Source organism: Papilio xuthus, unplaced genomic scaffold (assembly GCF_000836235.2).
Source record: "Papilio xuthus unplaced genomic scaffold, Pxut_1.1 DF828037.1, whole genome shotgun sequence".
Lineage (NCBI taxonomy): Eukaryota > Metazoa > Arthropoda > Insecta > Lepidoptera > Papilionidae > Papilio > Papilio xuthus.
Window position 1 is genome coordinate 1,551,524 of NW_013530612.1, and position 24,645 is coordinate 1,576,168.

General features: G+C 32.1%; 1 protein-coding gene across 1 annotated transcript in view; it reads right to left on the minus strand.

Moving 5' to 3' along the window:
* The window catches only part of LOC106114758 (adenylyl cyclase 78C), a 47,499-nt gene that overhangs the window by 20,129 nt on the left and 2,725 nt on the right, over positions 1 to 24,645 (minus strand). Inside the window, exons 2-3 of the mRNA XM_013308079.1 lie at positions 7,028 to 7,080; positions 961 to 1,015 (exon numbers count right to left, since the gene is read on the minus strand). Of these exons, the coding sequence (XP_013163533.1) occupies positions 961 to 988 (28 nt within the window). The 5' untranslated portion in view covers positions 989 to 1,015; positions 7,028 to 7,080. The remainder of the gene's footprint in view (positions 1 to 960; positions 1,016 to 7,027; positions 7,081 to 24,645) is intronic.

Here is a 24,645-nt window from a genome sequence, read left to right on the forward strand (position 1 = left end):
AGCATTATCTAACATTTGGTTCATTTTTATTTTCTGTAAGAAACCCAAAAGAGCAACTTGATGTAACATAGAATATATAAGAATGTTGACTTAATCATGTTTGTACGTATTGGAAAAATATTTCATAAATATTCTAACGATGAGGATAACGACTGTCTGTAGCTGCGACTTCCACTTACTTCTGATTGCTTTTTCACGTATGAACACGTCTTCATATCACACTAGCTGTTGCCCGCGACATCGTTAGCGTGGATTTTTTTATTATTAATTTATTTGGGATTGCCAACAAAATATCTTACACACAATTATACATAAAACATATAATAATCTTACTTATGTTATAAATTTGTTTAGTTGGATGGATGGATATTTGTTTGGAGTTATCCCCGGAACGGTCATCGTACATCGATATGTAGAACATAGTGTTAACACATATGGTACTTTTTTTATAATTTCGCGCGGACGGCATCGCGACCGTCAGCTAGTATACATATAATTAATGATGATTGTTTATTACGGTCCGAAGTTATACAGCGATTGTTAAACAAAAAACTATTCCACGAATATAGATTTGTTTCGGGCATCCATCCACTGACGTAATATATTGTTGTCTCTCTTTTTCCGGAAAGAATGAGAGAGATGATCGCGAATCTTAAACAAATGTTTTGACAGTGTGAAGTCATAAGGGAAATAAAGTTTTAGTATGAGATCTTATTCTTTCGAGCCAAACGTTTACATTTATTTTAGTTATAGAATACTAACAATATAAAGATTACAACTTTTTTCGTGTTACCTTTTCGTGTATTATTTATGATGCTGTTTGTTACAGAGGTGTAGCTTGAAATCACAGAGCTAAGAATTTTTCATATTATTCTATACCTCATAAAAGTTGATAACATTAGGTACTACACTTAGGATATTTTTTTGCTATAACCTTTTTCTGTGGCAGTAAACACTTACCCGGTGGTCGATTGTCAGAAGACGGCATTGTTTCCTCTTCAATTCACATTATAATCTGAAAATAAAAAATGATATTAATTAAAAACAGGAACTTTAAATGTCATAAAGCTAAAAAAATATAAAGTGTTAATAAGTTATTGTTAAAAAGTTTTATATAGCTTGTTCTATTTTTCTATATCATGACCTTTTGTCAATAGTATAGTTGTGTAATTGATATTTCACGCATAGTGTGGTTATATTGAAATTAGCTATGGTTGGAAGTAGGATCATTCGCTCCGATAGGGGGCGTCCCACGCTATCAGTCCCACTATCTATGCAGATACGGCTGAGCGATGCCTGTCCATGCCCACTTCACTGTGATACTATTCTGAGCTTTTTTCCGTACACACGATAACTATGTTTATCGTCAAAGTTGTTCAAGGTAAAATTGACATGATGCTGTTACAATAACAAATGCTTTTACACTAATTTTATTACTTATACTTTGTAAGCAAGTTTGTAAATACATTGTCGTGTGCAAAAGAAGAAAAAAATCTTTTAACTTGTAAAAAAAAAAGCAAAGACAAATTTTATCTGTTGTGGTAAATAAAATAATTATTTATAAAACATATGGTGGTAGATTTAGTTATCGTATTGAGATAAAGGACATAAAGAATCGCTTAAAATTATTATAGCAACGACACAGTCTTCAGTTTAGTCTTCTTTCCCTTCCCACTCTTTTTCTCATAAGGAAACGATGGGAAGTGGAAGCGGACTTTCCGGATGAGAGGATGCATGGCAGGGGAAAATCTTTTCTTTCTGTGTATCCTCTCCTCCGTTGATTAAAGGTAGGCAAAGCGTATGCAATCGCGTATGTCTATGGGCAACGGTCACTTCGCTATTTCAGCGATTTCAGGTGGCCGGTCGCTCGTTTGCCACCAAATGATATAAAATAAAAAAAAGTCATAATAAAAAATATGTTAAAAAAATATTGTTAACAAAACAAGCTTTAATTATCTTCGTTGTTAATATAACCTACATTGTTAAAAGTTTTCCTTTGACAAACTAGGTAGCAAACTGTAGTGCGTTATTTAAACTCTGCGTGATTTTCTACTAGAATTTATGAATTAAAACGATTATTATAAAAGACAAAAAGTGTTTCCACCGCCGAAAGACACCGAGAATTAAAGCGATAATAAAAAAATGATGCCTTCAATTCCGTAGTAAGCAGCTGATAAAAAGATTTTCACAGTTGTACTACGAATGTGAAATATTTAAATTGGCATTACTTAAATTAATATAAATCAATACAAATCACCTAAATTAGGTTTAGTTGACAATTACTTAAACAGTGTGATAAAAATATTCAATTCAAAAACAAGCAACGCCTTAAAAAAATTGAAAGTGTGTAGTTTTTCTCTTACGCATTTCTCCTAAAGTTTGACGTACAAAAAATATCTATTAAGTCTATACAAGAATTCCCAGGCGTTAACAAAAAATATAACGCCTGGTACCCGTGATAATAAATACGCAGTAAATTTTGTTTTAGTGCCGTGAATAAGACGTCGGAGCTATAAATAATATTTTTGTGTTTTAGTGCGACGTAGCGTTCCGCAAATTGCTAATACAAACATTATAAAAGCCATGGTCAAAGGTTACGACCGCTGACAAAGGCTGGCCGAAACTGAGGATTACCTGATCACACGCTCTAGCTCGGTTTAATTAAAAAGAAATAAGATTGACATCTTTGCGGCCAAAGTCGATGTGTCGATCCGATGTCCGATTTGAACCGTTAAAATTATCTTAGTCAGCAAATAAAATTTTCTTCTTACTAATATGATATATGCGAATGTTTAGATGGATTGATGGATGGATGTTTGATTGAAGGTATCTCCAGAACAACTGCATGGCATGGATGTCGAAAATTGCCTGGAAGAATACATAGGCTACTAATTAAGCTCATGTCTACGCAAACGGAGCGGCGGATGACAGCTACATAGTAACTTATAAATCGTCACTAACCTATCATATTATAATCATGGCGTAAGAAATTCGTAAAATTTACGCCAATTTTTACCGAGGATTTCATTCTTGAGACTCGTTTCGTGGCAACAACAATTATATAATACATAATAAATAATAATCAACAATATATAAAAAAGTAAAAAATATATTGTAATCGTCGGCAATGTTTATACAGAAATGTTATAACGGTGGTCCATTAAGGCCCGCCGCCAATACACGACAAGAGCATTGAACAAACATCACCTTGCCAGCCATTTGTTAAGGTCCATTGTAGCGACGTGACACTTTGTTAGTCGCCTACGAATATCACACAAAAACGGAAAATTCATTTATCTTTAAAAAAACAATCATAAAAGATAATGTATTATCATTTTATACGTACTATTACAATGTGTATGAATGTAGAAAAGATATTTCATGTGTCAAGTGCAAGTTCATAATCTCTGTCTACCCGTGTGGTTAACGAGCGTTAAGAGCTATGGTTTTTTGGGTTCTAAAATTTAATGAAATGAATAAAAATATGATAGAACACACCTATTCCATTTTCTAATATTTTTAGTTTACGTATAGACAAGAAAACTTCAAAAAATAACTTTAGTCATAAAAATGTGTACTAGAGTCAGATATTCGTCATATTTTATTAATATGTGAATATATGAAGTTGTCGCGGTGGCAATTAACCATCAAGTAGCCGTCGGGGGGTCGTTTCTGTCCGGCGAGTGATTAACGACTCAGCACGACTCGCGGAATTAGGGCCAATTGAATTCTCTGACTTAAGTGTACACCACTGTCATCTCAATTACAAGCAATTTGTTTTTATTCTAAGATATATTTTTGGAAGCGAATCTTTAGTCTAACATTTGAACTACGTATAATTGATGTAGTCATATTAAAATTTTATCTGCAAACATACGCTTTTTTTATAACAGAAGGGTGCGAACGAGCAGCGGGAACATCGAGGTGTTCAGCGACGCCCATGGACATCAGCAATACCAGAGGAACCGCAGATGCGTTGAGGCCTTTAAGATAGTGATAAGCTCGCTTCTTTATAAGATAGGACTAGACCACGTAGTAAAATTATAATGAGACAACGTGACCATATTTCTTAACGTTTGGAATAATTTGGGACGTGTCAGATTTTACTCCAAAAACTGTCTAACTAAATTTAAAACTTATTGTAAACTTCTTGAAATTCTCAAATTATTTTAAGATTAAAGTTTTGAGGACGCTGTTTGTCGTTGTGTTTTTGTTTCACAAAAAATATTGTTTAATTACATGAAAAGCCATTTGAATTTAAAAACAAACAGTGAAGCGGAAATTGTAATTATTAGAGGCGCTCATCCTGAAAGTATTCCAAACATTAATTGAATAAGCTTTCGCTGTGTTGATGAAACTTTTTGAAAATAGAACCTTTTTGGTTACTGGTTTAATATCTACTGTCTCTTCTAATTCTTCTGAACTTCTTCATACAACTAATTAAGAGAGTATTTTGATAATCTACAGATCTTACAAAGTTACATTTGCCAATTCATTTGAAACTAGTTGTCCCCGCGTGGGACTCCGTCCGTGGGGAATTAAAAAAAAGTAGCCTATATTTTCTCTGTCAGACTATATTCTATATTTGTTCCCTTCAGTCATGTAGCCGTTCTGGAGATAACTTTCAAGATCCGTCCATCCACCAAAAATCAATTCAAACATTCGCATTTATTATATTAGTAAGATATGTACTATTTATACATCATGTTAAAGATTAGTAATAATCTTTCTAAATAATATTAAAAATACCTTTACACTATAAAATCCACTGTTAAACAAAAATAAACAGTAATAGCTACTTGAAGATATCACAAGAACGGCTAAACGGATCTCGATTAAATTTGGCATAATTATAGAACGTAGTCTGGAAGAACACATAGGCTACTAATTATGTTTTTTTAATCCGTCCGGACGGAGTAGCGGGTGACAACTAGTGGTAGATATTTTAATCTGTATTTTTACAATGTTGAAATACTGCCTGATGTAAAATTATAACTTATTAGTCGCTAAATTTACTCGCGAGGAAATGAAACGTAACTCACTTTACTTTTGGTCGTGAAGCGGTCGTTCGGCGAAATTTAATTTTGTAAGTTAATACAAAAATTACACTTCATTTTCAGTATTTCATAATTAAGAACCAAAAACTTTTTTTTACATTTTTCTAAACATGCAATATAAAAATTGTATGTCGCAATGTGTTCCAAGTTAATCCCAAAAATTACGTACCGTGGATTTCTGCATCCAAAATTTCTAGACAACACATAGGTAACAATGTACTTTACAACGGAGATTTTGAACTCAGAAATCCACGGTTTACCGATCTCATTAGAACCTTTTGAGTAATTACGTCCACCTTTGACTTATCAAAGGACTTCAATATTTGTAAATATTTCTAACATTGGATGATTTGCTGCACATCGATTTAAATACTGTATATATGTATGTTTTTAAAAGCTGTGGGCTTCGATCAATCGCGTCGTTAATGCTTTTGTGTAGATAGCGAGTGATAAAACATCATTTACAATGTTTTCTGTGCGCGGGTACTGATAACGACGGGCTGATATGCTGTCTCAACGGTTTTATATCACAACTCTCTCTCTCTCTCTCCCTAGCTTGCATCCCGCAAGGTGGTGGGGTCAGCTTTCCCAATCTGTCTCTTCCTCATTTTGCTCATTTAAAGATATAAGATATTATAAACTTACTAGCGGACCCGACAGACGTTGTCCTGTCTACACGTCTTTAATTTGAATATTATTTAAAATTTGACACTGCGATGGTAGCGCTGCCTGTCGGATCCAATGTAAAACATTCCAAATTCAACAACTACTAATAAATTAAAAATTAATTAAAAAACATTGTCCAGCGGACAAAATTGTGAATCTAAACCATTCCCAGATCCCCTTGAACACACACAAAAAATTTCATCAAAATCGGTCCAGTCGTTTGAGAGAAGTTCAGTGACATACACACTCACAGAAGAATTATATATATAAAGATTTGTTTCTATTATGATGATATGTTGGTAAATCACTTATGTAATTTATGAATGAATGATGTCATATATTTCATATTTACCTTATTTACTTCATCAGTTGACGTAGTCAGGCTTGCCTTGAGGAAGTATATTTAATATTGTTATTAATAGTAGTTGGGCTTAACTTGTCCGGTCGCGTGGTAAACATAGATTGCAAGTTTATGACTGTATTGTGATTACAGTTAGTACATTACCGTTTTTGGTCGCTGTGATAAGAAAGGTCCGCAAAGAATTAGGAAATGTACGATGGTTTTTTTTTGTTTATTTCACTATATCATTCTACATATACATACGTTCCAAGAAGTAGGTATATTAAAAAGTATTCAAATATTTTGAAGCATATTTCTACTAATAGAAGTATATAATTATTAATACTTCAGTTAATTTTGTATTTAAAAATTTACACAACGTAAAACATTATGAAAAAATTACACTATTACTAGCACTCGCCCGCGACTTCGTCCTCGTGAAATTAAATTAATAAGTAATCTACTACCATCTAGATCCGTTAAACCGTTTTGGAGGTACTTTCTAAAAATCATCCATCCATCCAACCAAACTTTCGCATTTATAATAAAGTAAGTATATTTTAACATTTTTATTAACTGTTACATAGTCAAGTTAAATTATTAGCATGGGAAATATCATGTTTTATTTAATTTTTATATAAATATGATTTTATATTGCTACGTTATTGTATTTATTTAAATAAAGCAAAGGTATCATCAACCTGCCCTTATCCCTATCGAGGGTCGGCACAGCATGTACTACTCCTCCATACATCTCTATCAGCCGTCATATCCGAGTCTACCCCCTTCTTACGCATATCCTCTTTCATACAGTCATTCCATACTTTTTTTGGTCTTCCTCTACCTTTGTAGCCATCCACATTCAATCTCATTACTTTTTTGCTTATATCATCATCATCCCTCCTCATAACATGTCCAAAATAAAGCAAAGGTATGTTTGTTAGAAAATCACGTGATAACTTACCCACAATAAAACACCTGTCAAAATATTTGTCGACTCATGTCCTTCACGCACACCTGTAACAAGAGAATATTATAACAATTATTTCATAACAATTATAAATTCCCACGGCCGTGAATTACTTACGACATTAGTAAATATATTGGACTAGCTTTTGTCAGCGACTCTGTCCGCACAGCATTAAAAAAAATAGGCTATGTGTTCTTCCAAAGTATATTCTACATCTGTGTCAATTTTTACAAGATCTGTTGATCCGTTCCGGTGATATCTTCTAACAAATATCCATCCATACAACCATCCATCCACCTAAACTATTGCATTTATATTATTAGTATAATGTCTTCTTCACCATTTAGTACTTTAAAAATGATTTTATTATTTATAATTATTAAGTATAATTTATCTCTCTTTTCTACTAACTTTGACGAGTGAACTATGATAAATTCAGTAGACTTTCGGCATTAGTCAATTACTAGTTCAAATTAATCAGTAGATCTAAATGACTCTACGAGTTAGTCTACGGCGTAGCACTCTATGTATATCTTGCTACGTTAATTGAAAGTGATATAGATTCGAGCTCGTTTAAGCGTCGTCGTTGATTTAAAGTATAATTGCAGTGTTGTAATTGAATAGTTCAGATCAAAGATGTCTATTAAATTATATTCTTTGTTCTCAATTTGTAATTTAATTTATTCTTAGAGTTCTGATAATTTAAGCCTAATATACTACACTAAGTCAATAAAATATTTATAATAGTTATAATTTTTTTCTCGTAAATAAGATAAGCTTTTTGACATTAATATATAATACAAGTAAATAAGTCTAAATATATGTATATAATATATAATATAAGAATATAGAACGGTACAATATTTCTAAAAGTGTATTTGTCTTAACAAGAGCCAGGTGGCGCTCCAATCGATACCGTTCAGGTTAACATCAATCTTAATGTGACATATTTACTGGACACAACAAACACACGACGCTATAAAAAGACTTTCGTAGAAACTAGCAGTCGTCCGCGGCTTCGTACGCGCGGATTTAAAAATCTAATAAAAAAAATATAGCCTATGACACTCAGGTATAGTGTAACTTTGCAATAGTTAAAGAATTTTTGAAATCGATTTACTAGTGTCGGATTCTATTCAAAACAAACAGATTTCCTCCTTTCTATTATTAGTCATAGAAACTAAAAGTAAACCTGTTTTTTATACAACGTATCGTTTTAATAGTTTTCTAACTTAACTTCTTAAAAGATAAATTTAAAACAAAACATATCATGAAACCATCAAAGAAAATAAGTTGCTTATTTTAAAAAAAAATCTTATTTGAGTTTTGAATGTATTATTTTATCTATCATTACACTAGAAGGAAAATTGTTTTAAATTAAATCATATTAAAATAAAAATATTAATTATTATTGCTAAAAAATGTAGAGCACTCACAAGGTAAACTTTTCCAAATCACCATGTCACTAACGACCAAAAAGTTTTCAAAACTCTCACATTTAAAATTAATTAAAACTTCAACGTTCAAACATACAAATTAAAAACAAACACAATTAACTGATCACTTTAATTCACGAGTAAGTTCCACAACTTTAAATATTCAACACGACATCCAAACACAGAACGCGTCCGCCTGTGTCAAGAGGCAACGTTGTACTGACTCCGAGTCCGATATTAGCAAGAACATCTCCCAGCATTGGTTTAGGGAAGTCCGAGTGACCCAACAAAATTACGTTAATTACACAATTTGTTTTATGGTTTTTACGAAATGTATAAATTGCTGACGTATAATAAACATAAGAAATCATTGAATTTGTCTCATAATAAAATAAAAATTCTCTGAGGTTTTTTTGGAACATTTAGCTACGATTATTATGTTTAACGCAATAAAGGGAGACGAAATTATATGAAATTCGCTTAGCAAAATACTACACAAGATTGAGCGACAATGGTCAAGTTTTCTCAAAAACAAAAGCGTTTTTTAACACAAAGTATACGTAGTACTAGTACTAACTGCTATACTAAAATTCGTTACAACTAAAGAAGTCCGTTAGTACAAAAACTGTCGCACAAAATCCATGTAAATGTCTGTAAAAGTTTTTGTAATACATCAATGAGGTAAACGGCTCTAATCCCGTTATCAAATTGCGTGAGCGTGAAAACACCGTAAGCGATGTTTTATCAGTTGCCAGCGCCCGCGCTGTATCGCACTCGCGAACAGCTTTCACAAGTCACGGCTTACTCTAGCTTTTATTAAAACAATTTTAACAGTGTAGTACGATTTGTTAGAGATCACGATCCTAGAGAGGAAACGATGCATAGAGAGAGAGAGAGAAAGACTTAGTAACCACGAATAATTTAATTAATAATTTTAATTTCATTTAATTTTAAAATGCCAATGAATATTAAGATAAGACCTCTGTTTAATTCCTCCATCATAATTCTTAATTTAAATTAAACGGTTATTGTTAAAGAAGACACTTAACAAAATTGGAGTAATACATCTCGTTTAATTTAACGTAGGTACATATCTCGACAAGCCATCTTTATTGTCCCCTTGTTTACTGCGGACATTGAAGTATTACGACCAATGTTTTCCTTATCAAATTTAAAATATAACAAAAAATTAAAATACAAGGTTAGTCCTTTAAGGATACAAAAGGAATTGAATGAGGGAAATTAATATATTTAAGAATTAAAAATAGTCGAAGCAATTTAGGCTTCATGCCTTGTTTGTTGTATTCTTTCTCATTGTGAATTTTACCAGTTGTAACCGTGTATTTTTTTATCTGGATGGCTGGCATTCCACAACGGTGCGATTCTCGCGTAACTTTTTGCCTCGCACAGCCGCGTTGTGGAACGGTCTGTCCTCGGTGGTATTTCCAAACCAGTACGACTTAGGGACCTTCAAGAAGCGAGCATACCATTTCCTTAAAGGCCGGCAACGCATCTGCAGTTCCTCTGGTGTTGCAGATGTCCATGGGTGTCGTTGATTACCTCGGTGTTCCCGCCGCTCGTTTGTCCCCTTCTCTTATATAAAAAAAAACAAAGAATTGAGATGACCAAAGAAATGAGAGGGAAAACAATATTGTTGTCACACCAACATCTTAAACGTTTTAAGTAATTTATCCTTGTTATAATTGGGTAACCCCTCACCTGCTCTTGTTGGCAGCAAACAAAAACAAAGTGCGGCCGAGGCTCGAGATTAATGAAGGAATGTGTCACATGTGTTTTTTGTACTCATAAATTTGTCATCGTGTGACAGATTTACGTTTTCGTATTTTCCCTGGATAAAGTATAATGCATGGTTAATAATTAATATATTAAAATTTTCGCCAATAAGAAGAATATTTAAGACTAGCTGTAGCCCGTAACGCCGTCCGCGCGGATTTAAAAAAACGTAAAAAGTATTGTTCTTCCACACTATGTTCTACAACTCTGCAAACTTCAGGGAGATGCATATAGCTGTTCTAGAGATACCTTCAAACAAACATCCATCCATCTAAACTTTTGCATTTATAATCTCAGTAAGAAGTAAGATAATGTTCTATCGAATATTACTTAAACTTAACACTTTAATTGTTCCATAGAACAGCAACAGTAATTTTTATTATCCGTAAAAAAAGGTTGGATTTTTTTTCGTTTCTTTTTTTAAATTTATCACATTTAATGTAACGAAGATTTTTCATAAACAAATGAAAGTGCTAGACAGTTGAAACCTTTTACAATACCGTCTTGAATTAAATTTCATGTAATAACGATATGCCAAATTAATTTCCATTTTATTATGTCCCAGCTTCGGGTTATTAACAAAAGGTTAATTAATGAAAATTTAAGAGTTAACATTATTATGAATAAGGGATTTTGCTTATTTCTGCTTTGGCGATTCTTTGCATTATATAATTATATTTTATAAAATTAATACATTATGATGGTTTATATAAAATTGTAGACCACGAATTTTTTTAACTTTATGTTAGTTGTAAGCAGGAAAATTTTCTATATTGTTTCGAGGTTTCGAACACGATTTAGATCAATCTTTAACTAAAATCTTTCATTAATCACATCAAGTAAGGGACATTTGAAAGAAAATGTAACTCTTAGCCGCGAGAATCAAAGAAAATGTTGTAAAATGTAGACGATAAAATTAATTCATACAAATGAAACAATTTTTTGAAACTTCCTTTATCGATTTCAATACCTTTGTATAAACCTTGTAGTTAACGAGACCCGCGAAAATAAACTTTATCTAAATGAAATTATTTTGGCTGAAATTCAATATTGAAAACAAAATCTATTATCTATATAAAAGAAAGTTGTGTTAGTAACACTATTTATAACTCTAGAACGGCTTTACCGGTACGGTTGAAAATTGGTGAGGAGGTAGCTTAGAGCCAGATGACGGACATAGGATACTATTTTTTTTCAAATTTATGGCTTGAAGAGCTGCTTTATATTTACCTTATCTATATATTAAGTTTTTATTATATATTATCCACACGGACGGAGTTGCGGGCGACAGCTAGTTTAGGATAAGTAATGCATCAGATGCATTTAATGCATGGTCCATTATCATACATGTAGCTCGTACGCAAGCCGAAGATAAACAAATGTATTTAGAGTTTGTTTTATTTATAATCTTGGTATTCATAAGTTTAAATATGGAAATGGTGGTATACTACTCGACAAAAGCAAGTACACTTTTAAAATTGCAACTTGTAACAAAACGTAAAAAAATATATCTTATGAATGTAACGGTAATGTAGTTACGATTTTTGCTTAAAACAGATAAAATCTTAATGGAGTCACTTTTAACCTAATTAATAAAGAAATAAAATAATATTTAAATATGTTAAAAATGTGAAAAGATATACTGTGTAATTAATTTTAATTCAATACTAAAATACATAGATATACACAAATAATATAGCATACAGTTTGAATAATTCAAGTTCCAATCAAGAAACAAGACGTGCCCCAAATATGAGCCTGTGATTATTGACAAGGAAATTGCTGCCGAGTGTATACCATGAATTACTCATACTGTACTTGTGAATTCATTATATTAATATGACATTAATTATATTCAATTCAACTAACGGAGGGGTTATAGAAATTGTTATTTTAAACAAATTCAGGTACAAGTGTTGAGTGCATAATTAACATTCTGCCAAATATGTGGCATAATGACTAGAACCTTTGCCTTTTTAGTCATAAAAAAGATAGATGGACAGAAAATAGCGCGGGATGTGAAACAACGATATATAGTCGCGAATAGTGCCTCAAAGTATAAATCTTACTTCTTACGAATATTATAAATGCGAATGTTAATGGATGGCTGCATGGATCTCACTGAAATTTGGCACAGGCATAGAACATAACCTGGAAGAACACATGAGCTACTAATTGATTTTTTTTTCCGTGCGGACGGAGTCGCAAGCGACTGCTAGTACTACACATAGTTTAGTATAAGGATTATAACAACGTAATAAATGAATTATGGCTGCCGTGCTGCTATTTTCAATTTATACATCAATTACTAAGTAAAGTTCCTGCACTACTGCATAGACTTATGCATTTCACCTATCGATAAGTCATCATTATGTATTAAACTTAACAAAAAATAAATTTCACTGAAAAAAATCTTCGTACAGAGCCCTCTCGACAAGCACTGACTTCAATCTATTTTTGAATTTTGTAAAGTAGGTAATTGTTGCTAGCTTTTATGAACGTTAATCATTCTCTTAAAATATAGCGAGCAAGGCAAGAATGCAAGAGATAAAGCAAATAAAATATTCATAAACATTTTGTTGTAAAAGAAAATACAAAAAATTCAATCTTATTTCACACAGAAAAATACCATCTCTTCGAATTATTCCTCCGACGTAAAAAGTTCACTGAGAAAGAAAAATAAATGAATTGCAAACATTATTTGAATTATGTTAATATGTTTTCAACGGAAAGAATAATAAATTCATTTATTTTACTGCCGTCAAATGTCTAATAGAAATTAAACAAACGACAAAGTAAATTATCTATTAGAAAATGAAAAAAAAATACTTTTTAAGGTTAGCCAATTTCGATTGTCTTAAAAATTAAATACACCCCGTATATAAGTGCAAACTACGATATCATAATGTTAAATAAACTATGCCAAATTCTCTAAAAATATTGCACATATAATATATGGCCTGTAAATTAAATTCTAGTGTCGGAACCAGAAAGTCAAAATAATATTCTGGGCGCTGCTGCCGCATGGCGTATTCGTAAATCCGGTATAAACGCTACTGAAAAAGGGACACATTTAACATGCATAAAGAGACTGAATTATCCCTTGTTAAATATAAATGAAACTTTTTTTATTGGAATAAAAATTATTATATATTTATTTTAATTTATCTTAACTTTCTTGATTAGTTATATCGTAATTTTTTTTAATAAAGTAATAAAAGTTTATACTTCGTAAAAGCGCTAGTGTTGATGTGTGGCTTATTTATTATATTTCAATCATAAACCTTTAACTTTAGTGGAAAAAAGGTTTATTCTTATCGCAATCTTTATCCGAAAATGCATATTATTATATTTTCCTTAGCTTTTAAGAGTGTTAACGATTTTGAGGTTAAGTGATTTTTTATTTAACATTGTCTGAAAACAAATATAATCCATTGTCACTTCAATGTAATATTTAATTCACAATTTTCTTAAAATTTCTTTTTACTTTTCTTTCAGAAATACAAACACCATGAAGGTTTAATAATAACGATTGACGAATTTATAAGAAAACATTCTGTATTAATCTTCTACACACTCAGTGAAAAATATGGACATTTTAGTTACCCTTTAATGGAAGCCGGAAAAATTGTGCTTTTGTGTTTTGGGCAATAGTGATGTACCTACCGTATATATCGATAAGTTCAACGTAATGATGACGCAAGTACATCGGAAGTTAATTATCAGTAAACAACTCTCTCGCTTTGATTATCCTTGTTGACACAATTTATGAGCCGGCTCGCACACGATAACGGATTTAATATACTGTCTACGGATTGAGGAGCACATCAAATGACTATCAAAATATAAGAGAAAACTTGTACAAAGATGTTATTAAATACAAGTTGACTAGCACAGTCGGTTACCGGCAGTGATACAGTCTCAGGTATGATGGGGGGATGGGGTGGAGGGGGATCTTAAAAAGCTCCAAGTCTTGGCCTGGGCCGAGCTGAGACTCTTAATGGCGATAGCGTAGGCTCACTTTATATTGATGCACCACTCTAGATAGTTAAAATAGACAAGCCATCCAAGACTACCATTCTGTTCATGGTGTTGATATTACGTACAACAATAAAATAATAATAAAAGTCGCAGTCGTGTTTACATTGCAATCTTAGTCATATTATTTTTTACAACAAATCTGTCGTGCATTTATTTTTATCGGGCACTCGATGTCGGTAATGGCTTTCGCTTTATTTTTCTGGTTCGACAAAATTGAGTGACCGCTAAAAGCTGGTAGCTATTAAGCATCGCTCTTGTGATTGTTTTATTAATAAAAAAATTGTGCGTGACTCAAAATTGATTAAAAAATGATGGACGGAGTATAACCACATGTTACTTACGAACAAGCAAATAAAAAGCCATAAAATGTTTGGAATAAATTTTGTCTAACATAACAGAAGAATTCAAGATGATTATATAACACGTAAAAGCAGTAATATAAATGATATTTGAATAAAACGATATTGTGAAAATTACAAGGGCAAATTTTTTGCTCTAGGTTTCCACTGCACCTATACCTTTACAAAACCTATTGTTTATCTCTGTTTTTCAATGTAAATAAAAGCGACGAGTATTTATTTTTATAATATTTCAAAATTATAGTTTCTGCCGTAAACACTGACGTTAAATGCAAGATACGGCTCCGCTAACGTAAGTATATTTACTTAATCTTTACTATAAATAAAGTTTGTTCAATGGTGACTTGAGACCATTAAAAGTTCAAATATTTAAAGTTCACAGACTAACTCTGTTGGCATCTCGTTAGTCTTGATTTATTGGTTTTGTGAAACTCAATAATTAAATGTCTCTATTCAGACTGCGATGTTGAAATAAAGCATTAAGCTATACTAAGTCTAAGGTTCGATGATCGCTATAGATACATACTTAGTGCGTTCAATATTTGATACAATGCTTACACATATTGATATAATTACTTCCACTTATGTTTTAATATTCTCGAAAGCATTTCTCCTCTATCTAATCAGTATTACTATTATTATAAATGAGAACGTTTAGATAGACGTTTATTTGAAGGTAAGAAACGGCTGCATGGATCTCTCTGAAATTTGTCGCAGACGTGGAATAACATAGAGGATACTAATTAAGTCTTTTTTTAATACCAAACGGACGTAGTCGCGCTCGACAGCTATTATTTGATAAATGTTAGGTTAAAAAGGTACAACTAAACCCAAGAATTTAGAAATATTCCATCGAATTGACATGCAGTACACAATCGTTCGAGAAAACATATCGAATGACACGTTTCCAACTCGCCACAAAGTAACCAACGCGCTCACGTTAACGCCTTGACATGTAGCTCAAGGGACGATACTAGGACATTGACAAAAGGGATAATTGTTAACTAGATTAAAGGAAAATACCAATAACCTGGACAGAGCAAGTTAGTGCAAGCAACATTTTACAATCAATATAACTCACGCCCGTAAACCATAGAGGTAGGCAGAGACCACTGATCTACATTTGGTAGGTCCTGATACACATTTTATAATCTATAGAAAATAGCTAATCAAATCAATCTACCCCATTTTACAATGAAAAATAGCTTTATAAATCTTTGTAATGCCACGACCACCAAAACTTTTAATTTAGAACTTTCTTTCAAAACATTATTGATATTATTATTTAATTTAAAACACTATCTTTCTTTACTAAATTTGTTATACAATAGTTGTTTCATCTGAACTAGAGATTCCATTAACTACACACTGGGTTGAATTGTTTTAAAATAAATTCAATATATGTCAACCAATACAATAAGAACCACGTAAACTGTAGATGTTTATATAATACAGCTTGTAAACCGATTGGCGGAAGGTCTTTGTATATTGGTCAGCAATACTGGTATTACGCGGTCGGTGTCCATTATGAAAGCTATTCAATATTGATTGCTCGTTCTGTCATCAATGTCTAGAATATACAATGTATAAGTTAATTCATGCTGGCAGATATTAAAAAAACCAAAAAAAAATGTTTATTTCGGTAACTAAATGTGCAAAATTTATTATTAAGAATTTCCATGACATTGTTTAAGTGCAGGTAAAGATAAAAATCTGTCAATATATTATGCTGTTATTTAAAGACCATGAGTACGATAAAAAAACTTTGTTGATCGTATTTTGTTACATTCTTCTCCAGGATTTTGTCAGGGTTAAAAATCGTCCCAGCAAGAATATTACGTTCAGAGTAGGTTTACATTAAATCACACAGCGTGAGCCTTCGGCGCAAAAGCTGCAAAAGTTGGACAATCGCCTTATTTATTACATAGTTTATTTATTTGATTACTTTTATTTATATAAATATACTAAACAGATAAATTATTCACAAAACTAATAAAAAGTGTTTACTCGAAAGTACTAATCTAATAATACTCAAGATAGACAATTTATCCAATTACAGGTATAAAACATTATTAGGAAAAATTGTGGAACAAAACAGATATAAAGTTTAACATACACACAACGATGATTTGGTGACGAGAGTCGTCCATACGCTCAGTACAGGCATCGCGACTACAAGACATATTCGTATAGATTTGCTCCGCCATATTAAAGATCGCACCGACTTTTCTTGCGACGATTTTAACAAACAGGTTGCAAGGGATTGGTTTTGCCGACTATAGAACAAAATTGGACGACGTGTGAACGAAGCTCTATGACACCATATTGCTTTTAATTGCGTAGCGACTAAAATCGCCTGGTGTCGAAATTTGACGTTTCCTTGTGTTTTAAACTCCAAAATTCTTCGACTTTTTCTTTAACAGTACGTAATTATGCGCATATGCTTTCTAATTAACATTTTCTTAATTTGTCGTATATACAAAATGAAATGAACTTGTTTGTCGCTTTGCGAATTGGAAATTTGTTTTGATTCGATTAGCATTCAAAACACGATTCCTCGTGTCGACAACACGAGTAGCAACCGCCATACATAAACAGAGTATTCTAGTAAACACGTTGTTTGTGTTTTTAGTTTCAGTAATCGTATAAAGACATTTACACGTACACTACGTTTTAACATTGTTCGTATTAAAGAGGTATTCTCAATTAAGTCTGTACGTGACTTAATTAATGGTGACATTTACAAGAAATGTTCTATAAAGATCACTATTTATCATCACTATACGTCCCCACCGAGGGGCTCGGAGCCTACCGTTAAAGGTGATTAGGCCATAGTCAACCACGCTGGCCAAGTGCGGGTTGGTTGACTTCACACATATCTTTGAATTTCTTCTCAGATATGTGCAGTTTGCATCACAATGTTTTCCTTCACCGTAAGAACGTCGGATAATATGTACATATGTAAATCGGAAAATCGAAAAACACATTGGTATATGGCGGAATTTGAACCCAGGACCTGCAGATTGCAAGTCAAGTGCTTGACCCCTGAGCTACCGACGCTATTATACCATGCCAATATCTACATTAAAATGCTAATAAAGTAGCAGATTAAATTTAAGAATAACTATTACTCTTTTTCCTAATTACAACGCATTATCATATTCGGAAAAAATAAATTCATTATTCGTATTTCAAAAATTTTACGATATACTCTTGTACGTACTATTAAGCTCTTCAAAGGCAGCAACTAAAGTGTAAAAACAATGAACATATCAACGTGAATTACTTGCAACCATCGTTTATAAAAACCCATCATACTAATATTACTACACGCAATATTTCTCCGACATAAATGTCCACTAACTCAACTCGACATATTTATTCTTCAAAGTGCAATTGTAGAAGTGCTACGACATCTCGACCGTAGCACATCTACGAAATTATATATTTATGTGGCGTAGCACCATTTAAGTTTATAAAAACTTAACTTACAAATAACATAACCATGTGTTTTCATAAACATCCAAAACATTAAGCTAAAACTCTCAATCTCCGTTAAACAAACTGAGTAGTTTTCTGATTTTGTCCGACTAATTCAAGAGAGTAATGTTTTAAGTTTATATATATGCGTGTTTGTATGTAGGTAAGTTCCATTACATAGCCGAATCGACTAATTCGATTTGACAAATGTATCATTTGGTTCGTATTCCTCTCCTGAATGTCATTGGTTTACAATTATACCGAGTTTTATAAAAGTAGTATAGTATTAGTAAATATTACAAGCAAAAAAGAAACTAAAATAAAAACACACTATTCTCTATTACCATACTACTCAACGTTGTGGAGGCGTCCTCGAGGGAAATCTAATAGAATCTTTATGTGCTCAGCACGCGCTACTAAAATAGATTGAAGATAGTCCATTCGATTGCCCCAATAAACTATTCCTGTGAAATAATCGCCCGCCGCGATAATAAGCAAATCTACTAACACTAGGTTCAAATAGAAGTAACTACACTACTTATAGTTGTAAAGTAATACGGTCTCATAGAAACCTATGAATACCTAAACCTTAAACGAAAAAAAAATAACATTTTGACTGGGGAATCGCTCCCACACGCAAACCCGAAAACAAAAACTAAAAAAGTTATACAAATGAATTATACGTATTTATCAAAGTGGATCTTGCTGTTGGAGTGTGAGAAAAACAGGCGGGATTGTGAGCTGCTTCACAGAAATGAAAGTTAATTTAAATGATGTTGGCCTAATTTTTCTATTCTGTCAGACCCGGCTTCAATCGCGGAGGTACGATTATGCCAGCTTCTTTACTAAATAATAAGAAAAGTCACTATGGGATTGACATGTCCCATATGGACAAAAATCCCAAAAAAAAGAATAAAAAAATCAAAATGAATGACGTAATGTTTATTAGCTTACACAAAAAACGTACGTTAAAAATACACAAGACATTTGGTTCTGAATATTAAGATGCATTTTTTCTATTGGTCTAAATAATTAACTTTCTTGAGCGCACATTTTCAATAAAGATGTTCATTTTTTCTAAAGGCAGTTTCATTAGATGTGGCGAAGCTTTCCGGATGTTCTGTGGAATTGGCAATTCAAAAGGAAATTTGTTTTGTCTTCCACATAGATATTAGGGGTGTGCTAATATTGTTTCAATGGAATCGAATATTAATATTATTTTTAATATTCGATATTAAAGACGAGGGTGGCTTCAACTGGTGATGTAAAATAAAAGCACTTCTTAAGTTTTAAAGACATTATAAAATAGCAAATTTCCTGCAAACAAACAAACTTACGAAATGGAAAAAAAACATTTAATAATTCATTTGAATCGTTCATTTTTATTATTATCGTAACCAGATTGTTATTATAAAACTTTACAACATTACAATCTCGGTTACTTAATATTTACTTTTTGTTATTCATTGAAATCTCGCGTGATCGACTTTATCTTTTCGTTACGTCAACTTTATAACTATTTTTCCTGTATCGTGTGTTTATGAAGTTACTCATGGTCAGCAATTAGTTAATATAAATCACGAATAAAATAATATACGTACCTAACTAAAAACTTTATCACGGAAGATTACAATTATTTACGATCTCAGTTCAAAATAGTTAAATAGATTTATTTACAAACTGTAGTAGCGGGTTGTTGAATTGCAATTTCGATTGTAGAACTTTACTTTTCAAATTGCACACAAGAAGACTTGTTCTGTCCTTAAATCTTGATATAAACTGTCTAAACTCTGATTTACAAACAAATTATAAAACAACTCGAATCCTAGCATCGTATCTCACGAAAATTACAAAGCAAACTAATAACTAAAGTAATTTAAATGCACGTGATTTTGACTTGATTAAGGTCTTTGATATGCAAAATAAAGGTCAGTTTGCGTTGACATGTTTACTTCAGTTTTAGTTTTGCTGAAACATAATTCGATTTTCTATGAAATAGTACCTCTGAGATATACCACAAACATAACCTTATTAATTATTATTTGTATAGAATATTTGCGTTACTTTTGCTGATTCATAATTAATTATTATTTCACGACTTCGTGAGTTTTTATATATCTTGGGTCTTTATCAATGATGTTAATATTAGGTCAAATAAGAATAAAGAGTAAGGCGAATTTCTTCGACTATATTTGTCTTATTACGTAGCTTTATTTTTTAAGAAAACCAATTTGCTTATCTCAAAGACAAATATATAAGAAGTCCCTTAAATGAACTTATTTCTTTAATTTCTGAAAATAACCTAAGTTAGTGAATATAATATTTCATTATTTTATCAAATTATACAAAATGTCTCGAAGCGGTAAAGGAAAATAGAATATCAATTTCACGTAAAATTGAATCGCGTCAGATTTCCCAGTACTATTACTATATAAATATAACGAAGGTTTCTGTGTTATAATTTATTCAAAATAACTTGAATTCTTATTTTATTTTTTTAACATTAATATCTATCATAATGCTAATATGTAACTATTGACTACAAAAAGGCCGAGTGTGTCCTAGATCCCCGTAGTGGGGCAGACGACGTCCACAGTGCTCCGCCGTCTTACTTTAAGCTCTGCGCTTGACGTCAGGCCATGTCAGCCCAGTCAAAATCTGCTTGTTACGATGACATAAGTAAAGGAGTGTTTGTCTATCGGAGCGTCCCTAATATAATTGATTCTCCACTGACTCAGATTAGAAGATATCGATCAGTACATTAGCCTTGCTCATAATTACGTTCAAGGACATATCTTAATAATCGTATACGGTATTTCAACGGTATAACAACGCAGTATTAAGGGTGCGAATGTTTACTACACGAGTGCGGTGTGTCAGAACTGCGCCAAATAGAAATCTGCAATCTCTGCCAACCCTTCTGATTGACGGCCGTGATTATATTACTTCAAGTTTGATCATCAAGTCCCATGTTTTAAAAAATAAAAGCCCGTATTTTTTATCCAATAACTATTTTAATAGTAGAAATATAAACAAAGAAATGGAAATGAAATGTAAAGTGCGTGACACTTTTTCTTAGCAAAAACAACATCAAATTCCGTACAATATTTCTACGTAGGATTTATTTGAAATACAAATGTCACGCGGAAGCCAAACGCTGAAATATTTATTAAAGCGAAAAGATTTTTCAGAAACATGAATATCAGATATGTTCTCGTATAAAGTGCAACGATATTAATAATAGTTTCAAATATTTTAATACCAAATTAAGTTGAACTTAAATAAAATTTTATCGTCCATTTATGAAGTTTAACCTATAAAAATATTTTAGATCAGATTCAAGTCCAAAATTCAAATTGAAAGCATGGACTTTGTAAAATATGCGTAAAATGTAATAAAACATAAAATCCTAAACGTCAAGTCGGGGGGAAAAGCTTCGTGAATAAAAGGCGGCTTAAGGAATCACGTTGTGATCGAAATGATTAAATATATTCAGGTGAATGTGTCAAAGGGATTGTTCGAATGTTGTTCGCTAGCGATGCCTTTTCCACTCAGAATATCGGATAGCAAACTTTTAACGAGCACAATTTAAAATAATCTCAAAAACTGCACACAGAAAAGATAATTGGTCGCCAAAGGGTCGCCTAGGTATAGATTTCTCATACTTCACCTACACTAAGGGAGACGTACCGTCTCTAAGTCTGGCCGCAAATAAATTATGTTTAAAAATTATAAATGCAAAGTAAATTTGTTCCGTCTATTAACTAATAATACACACTCTTCACCACAAAAAAAATCAACTAAACATTAACGAAATCCGTCAAATCAATTTGTATTTGTTATTTGTAAAGGTAGGCAACGCATATGCAATTGCGTATGTCTATGGGCAACGGTCACTTCGCTATTTTAGCGATTTCAAGTGGCCGCTCGCTCTTTTACCACCTTATGAAATAAAAAAAAATTACAACTCTTTAACCATAATGTAACAATGACAGTCGCTCCAATGATAACTGAATAAAAATTATGAATATTAGAAAGTTTGGAAAGGAGAGGCGAGGGACATCTCTGCTTCATGACTAACGAATCAACATAAATTATAACTTTATATTGAAGAGAAACGATTTATGAGCTAACTTGTGACGTGAATCGTATGCAAAATGGCGAATCGAAAAACTTTACCAATTCACATACTATAACAGAATGAATGTAGTTTTTAAAGCCAGAATCTTTTATATCAAAGCAGAACAGATAAGATATTACTTGCTCTACAATTTAGTTTTACGCACAACAGTAAAAACCGTTATTTACTACAGGCAAAAGATATAACTCATTCATAGTGAAAAAACAGCGATTTTAATGTTTTTGCGCATACCTAAATATGTTTTATATGAATGCGGTTTGGTATGTATGTACAATTCATTGTGAATTATTGCATCGACTAAGCACATGAAGTGGACGTAGGATCAAAAATTCTGAATTAGTGAAAAGTAACTTTGATTTTTGCGCGTCAAAACTTCTTTTTACCTAAACCAATTTTTTATTTTTTGAATACATCCAAAAAAGTTTAAGTATTTTATGTAAAATCAGTTTATTTAGTTTAAATTACATATTTCAAATTTTAAAATCCTTGTTTCCAAAAACATACACTAGATGGCGCTATCCACTAGTGTCCATAGTCAGGATTTTTGGTTTTTATAAAATCAAGGTGTTTAACAGAGAAAGCTAACGGTTAAAGTGTTCGAATTAAAACAGACAGTTCGAAATTAGAATGCTAATACATCGACAGTTCATTCACTACACGTCAGTAACACAAGGTTTAATTAACGGCCGGAATTATTGTGACTGCATGACTCATTTATACCACTGACCACTACGTTTGTCAGGTACCAAAATGGAAAGCAGTAAAATGACATGCAATGTAATTAAATTATTGTCATTCGAAGCAAAATTCACTTTAAATTCAATATACTGCAAATTCTATACCGTTCTTGACTCTTGTTTACCATAAAACTCTTAAAATTAACAATTGTTTCAATTTAAATAATAGACGAAAAATCCCAGTAATAGAAATCCTTGAGGTTGTTGAAGAATTTAAAGCAATAAATAACGATGACGTAGTATATTGCCCTAATATAAAAATAGTCTTCACGATTAAATAAAAATAGAATGAAAAAAACTCAATAAGTCAATAGTTCCGCAAATCAGGTCTATATTTCATTTCATATCTGCAGTAACGCATAACCAATTACTTCTGATATGCGATGATTATGCAATTTGTAGTGTATTGAGTATTGATTCATAATAAATCCAATGTACAATCTGTTAATTGGGTTAACTCTATATTACCTTTGTAGCACACATCATTCAATTAATCAGTTTAAACCCAACAGTTTTTTTTACATCATGGATTAAATTTAATTAAAGTTTTCTAACGATAAACTATCAAATCTGTTGGCTGCTTGACCAAATCAGTACAAAGAGGATCTTTTGACATTTTTAACGTTGACAAGATGGCGCTAGTGTGCTGTCATATTTTAATTTGACTTATACCCAATGGTTCAGATAGCCTTGTCGGTCTATACAATTCCTAAAAATGTTTAGATACATCTAACAACCAATAAAAAACTGATCTAGTAACTGTCAATAATGCTATGGGATTAAGGTAGACGGAGACACATGTGGTCGCTGTCCAATCGCTCAAGAATAAGTAACACGATACCCAATATAACATTATTGACAATTTAGTGTATTGTAGTGAGGACACTCTTATAGCTTTTAATATGATTGAAATGAAAATTCTTAGAATAAGTACAGTCACTTCGTATGCGATATTCTAGATGTAAAACAAGCTTATCTGGGAAAGCCGATATTTAATACCTATAGACATAGAAAATGACATAAAAGAATAAACATGACAAGACAGCTACGATACGACAGGAAACTTCTGACATTTTCAGATTTGTCGCAGGGAGTGTGGTACCGACAAAGATGATTGACCCGACTGATTTCAAGACTTATTCAAGGTAAGGGATTTTCTATGGAAATAATGATGTTGTTTTGACAACAGATCATTCCATATTGCAGTTCGTGAAACAAAAGATAAAATTACATGATACTTTCGGTTCAAGGACATTGTTTCTTTTTAAATTGTAAAGTATATCGCATAAATAAGGTTGACATAAATGCATCGGCTAGACGGCTCCAAGCATAGTATGCGGCGAAACTCCATTACGAGACGCATTTGCAAATAATTGCTTATTCAGCTTGAGTTACTGTACATCGGAGACACATTAGTAGATGAAACTAAAAGTAATTTGTTTAAGGAAAGAATAAACTGGCTTTTTAAAATTTCCTCACTCGATTTCCCTCTTAAAAAAGAATTTAAATATCCTGAAATAGATGCTTAATTATTTGTACTGTGAGAAATTTATGGCAATTTTCTCAAGACCTTTATGGAATTAATCCTATGTTTTTTCTTGGCACCAAAATAACAGAAATATCT